The following is a 4084-nucleotide window of genomic DNA, read 5'->3' as shown; positions in this document are numbered from 1 at the left end:
GCCCCCAGCTTCACCCCTGCGGAGCCCGGCCTGTGCCCGCCTGCCCCCAGCTTCACCCCTGCGGAGCCCGGCCTGTGCCCGCCTGCCCCCAGCTTGACCCCTGCGGAGCCCGGCCTGTGCCCGCCTGCCCCCAGCTTCACCTCTGCGGAGCCCGGCCTGTGCCCGCCTGCCCCCACTGACCTGCAGCAAAGTGGGCCTCACGCAGCTCGTCCGGGAGGCAGCAGTAGCGCTCGTCCTCAGCGGGGGACAGCGCCCAGTCTGACCGCTGGGCACTCCAGCCCTTCCACTCGATGAGATGGGCCACGCGGCCCCGGGCCATGGCCGTGGGCTTCGTGATGTGGTCCTTGATGCTCTGCACCACCCCTGGCGGCACAGAGGGCCTGGGTTGGCCATCCCAGCAGAGAGCCCAGTGTAGGGCCCCCCACCCCCACCGCCTCTCACTCCCAGAGCTCAGTCCCACCCTGTGGTCTGCACCCACATTCACACATGCACCCCAGTGAATGCCCTGCGCCGCTATGCCACACACAACCCAGCAGCCTGCACTGTCCATGCCCACGTCCGGCCCTGTGCCCTCCCAAGTTTATGTTCCTATTGAGAACTCCACACGCCCAGTCTCTGCCAAAGTCCTGCCAGGGACATTGGTGCCCACGGGGGGGGGTTCTTCCTCAATCAGCCACACCCCTCCCTCCCTTCCTGTCAGATGTCCTGGAAGTCACGGAGTGCCACAGGTACAGGGAGAGGCAGGGTAACCCTGCCACTTAGGAAGAGTGTCCCAATTGGAGGATAACGGATCAAGAGAGAGAGAGAAAGAAGGGAATGTCAATGACCCCCAACAAGAGATAAGGAAGGGCTGGACAGAGGGAAGGAAGGGGCGGGGTCTCTGGATGTGCAAAGTGCCAATGGGGTTGCAGGGAAAGTCTAGCATCTTTATCCACTAAGGCTGAGAATTCAGATCAGGCAGCCTGGGGTCCCTGAGCCATGTGGGCATGAGGCGTGGAGGAGTGGGGGTTTGGTGACAACACCGGAACACGGAAGACAGAGGAGGTATCAGAGACAGGGAAGAGGCAGGGAGCATGGTGGGGCCGGGGAGGGCAAAGGGGAATCTTCATCTTCAAGCTGGGGCGTAGGCATCAGATTTTTTGGATTGCAAAGGAAGTGCTATCTCTTGGGACCCTTCAAGGTGGCAGGCAGGTGTGTGTCTCTGGGAACTTGGAAGTCTGAGATGGGTGGGGCAAAGCTCTGGGTAATGGCTGGTGGGCTGGGTGCTTGGGTGGGACAATGGGGAGCAGAGGCCCAACCCTCTCTCCCGGCCTGGAGACCCACCCCACCGCTGTCCCAGCTACGCTATTCTCAGCTCCCACCTGCACCCTTCTCTGGACAAATACCCCAGCTTTGGGCACCGCCATACAGAAATGCTCTCAGGGTGGCAGGTCTCTTCAGGGGCAGCCAAGGATGAACAACAGGGCAAGATCAAGTCCAGCCATCAGTTCTGTGTGTAAGTCCTGCTGCAGTGCCCGGGCGGTTTGGGGCAGGGACGTATTCCTCATCGTGGCTGAGCCGTGTCCCTGTGTCCCTCACCCCTGCCTCACAGTCCTTATGGGGCCTGCAAAGCAGTCCCTCAATGCACAATTCCCTCCTCAGCTTCTAGGGATGATTGGGGGGGAGGGCGGGGTGACACAGGGGTCAGAGAGGTAGCGAGACCACACAGACAGACAGACACCCCAGACCATCTGAACACTCCAGATCCTCAGAGGTTCTTGAGAATCCAGAAACATAATCCCCAGGAGCAGGAACCCAGACATCAGTCATACCAGACCCCAGTCTAGAGTCAAGCATTTAGAGACAGTTGAATCTACCAGGTGCCTGTGGCTCACACCTGTAAACTTAGCCATTCCAGAGGCTGAAATCTGAGAATCTTGGTTTGGAGCCAGCCAGGGCAGGAAAGTCCATGAGACTCTTATGCCAACTGACCACCAAAAAGCCAAGCTGCGCACGGGTGGCTCACGCCTGTAACCCCAGCTACTCAGGAGGCTGAGATCTGAGGATCGCGGTTCAAAGCCAGCCTGGGCAGGAGAGTCCATGAGATTCTTATCTCCAACAAACTACCAGAAAATCAGAAGTGGGGCTGTGGTAGAGCACTAGCCTTGATCAGAAAAGAGCTCAGGGACAGTGCACAGGCCCTGAGTTCAAGCCTCATGACAGGCAAGAAAAAAATCATAAGTGGAGCTGTGACTCAGGTGGTAGAGCACTAGCCTACAAAAGCTCAGGAACAGCACCCAGGCCCTGAGTTCAAGTCCCAGAACCAGCTCAAAGAAAAGAAAAAAGAAAAGAAATCAGGCTGACCATTCTCCTAACTGAGGGTCAGAGATGGAGTGGGGAAAATCCAGGAGTGAGAGAGGGACAGTGAGCACCTACCCACAAGGGACGAGGTGGCCAGGGCTGCCACGCTGTAGTTGCTGGAACAGGCTCTGGAGCTCGACAGGTAGCCGTTGGTGGTCTGGAAGCACCTCTGTAGGAAAGGAGGGGCAGGGTAAGCAGGAGGCCCAGCCAGGCGCCGATACCCCCCATGCATGGCCATTGCCAGCACCCGGAGCCCTTGGGTGGTGGGCAGGAACAGGGCAGGGAAAGCCAAGAGAGCCTACTCTCTCCCCAGACCCCTCCCCCAGGGCTGGCAGGACTGTGGGCCTGGGCACAGTAGAGGGAGAAGCAGTGGTGCCATCTGGACTGGCCAAAACAGGGACAGTAAGTGCACTGACCTGCCAGGGGTCCCAACAGAACTCCATCTGTTTGTCCTAAAGCAAGAGGAGAAAGGGGGTCAGGCAGGGCCGGCTCACTGTGCCAGCAATGGCGGAGTCCTGGAGGCCCTAGGATGCCCTGGGTCAGGCCTCGGGTGCCCTGAGAGGGCAGGGTCTCCCACTCATGGGTCATGTCCTGCCGCCCCTGGCATGTGGGGAAGCCAGGAGGGAGCAGCAACACCGGACACAGGGCTAAATCAGACCTCACCAATTGAGTGCTGACTTCATCTCCTACTCGGTTGTCTCAGGGTGTCAGCTTCACCCTCTGAGGGAGGTGACAGTGACATCAGCCTCACAGGAGGGTGACACATAAACTATAAACTATATGGTGCAGGCAGAATGCCCAGCAGAGTGATCCTGGGGTATATGGCTTTACAAGGTACTACATCAAGCTGGGTGCCAGTGGCTCATGCCTACCATCCTAGCTACTCAGGAAGCTGAGACCTGAGATCGTGGTTCAAAGCTAGCTGAGGCAGGAAAGTCTATGAGAATCTTATCTCCAATTAATCAGCAAAAGGACAGGAGTGGAGCTGTGGCTCACTGGTAGAGCACTAGCTTTGAGCAAAAAGAAACCTAGGGACGGTGCCCAGGCCCTGAGTTCAAACTCTAAGCCCAGCACATACACACACAAAAAAAAATAAAAATAAAAAAGCAATGTATCAACTGGTGGGTTTGGGCCAGCACCCGTGGCCAAGGGTAGGAACTGTCCATCGGGATGGGGGCCCCTGGAAGAGCCTTCCGCATCTCCTGGAACTGAATGGCATACCCAGTCCTATCGCTCTCCCTGGGGAGGGAGCTGCCTCCTGCTCAGGGCCAGGGGCCGCTGGACAAACCCAGTCAGAGTGTCTGGGAAGCCCTGCAGGGAGAGATTGTGTTTTTTAACCAAGCCCAGCCTGCTCCTAGATGCCCAACCTAATGCAGACTCTCACCTGCTGAACACCAAATCCAGCACTACCCCCTCCACCTCCTCTATCTTCCTGATACATCCTGAGCGTAGCAGGAATGAGAGGAGGTTGGAATAGCTCCTGTTTCTTACGGGGAAAAGCTGGGGACAAGTCAGGCCCAGGGGACGGCAGGAGGAGGGGTGATAAGTGAGCAGTCACCTTGCCAGCGACATGGTCTGGCGGGAAGGCTGGTGGGCAGCTGGAGGGCAGGTGGGGGCTCAGGAGCTCCGAGCCCTGGGGCACAGGGCAGTCCTTGTGGGCACTTGTGAACAGATCTGGAAACAAGAATGATGGCAGACGGTTAGAAAAGCTCAGACCTAATTGGAGCTACAAGGTAGGAATAAA

At 57.9% G+C, this 4084-nt stretch overlaps 1 protein-coding gene across 1 annotated transcript in view; it reads right to left on the bottom strand.

Moving 5' to 3' along the window:
• Fam131c (family with sequence similarity 131, member C) overlaps nucleotides 1–4084 on the bottom strand; it is a 16706-nt gene that overhangs the window by 2313 nt on the left and 10309 nt on the right. Inside the window, exons 3-6 of the mRNA XM_013032746.1 lie at nucleotides 3899–4014; nucleotides 2757–2792; nucleotides 2416–2509; nucleotides 181–363 (exon numbers count right to left, since the gene is read on the bottom strand). Coding sequence (XP_012888200.1) covers nucleotides 181–363; nucleotides 2416–2509; nucleotides 2757–2792; nucleotides 3899–4014 — 429 coding nt within the window. The remainder of the gene's footprint in view (nucleotides 1–180; nucleotides 364–2415; nucleotides 2510–2756; nucleotides 2793–3898; nucleotides 4015–4084) is intronic.

The sequence above is a fragment of the Dipodomys ordii genome, unplaced genomic scaffold, assembly GCF_000151885.1.
Source record: "Dipodomys ordii isolate 6190 unplaced genomic scaffold, Dord_2.0 Scaffold6, whole genome shotgun sequence".
In the NCBI taxonomy this organism is placed as follows: Eukaryota; Metazoa; Chordata; class Mammalia; order Rodentia; family Heteromyidae; genus Dipodomys; species Dipodomys ordii.
Note: the sequence above shows the minus strand (reverse complement) of the source record. Positions and strands in the feature narration are given on the sequence as shown.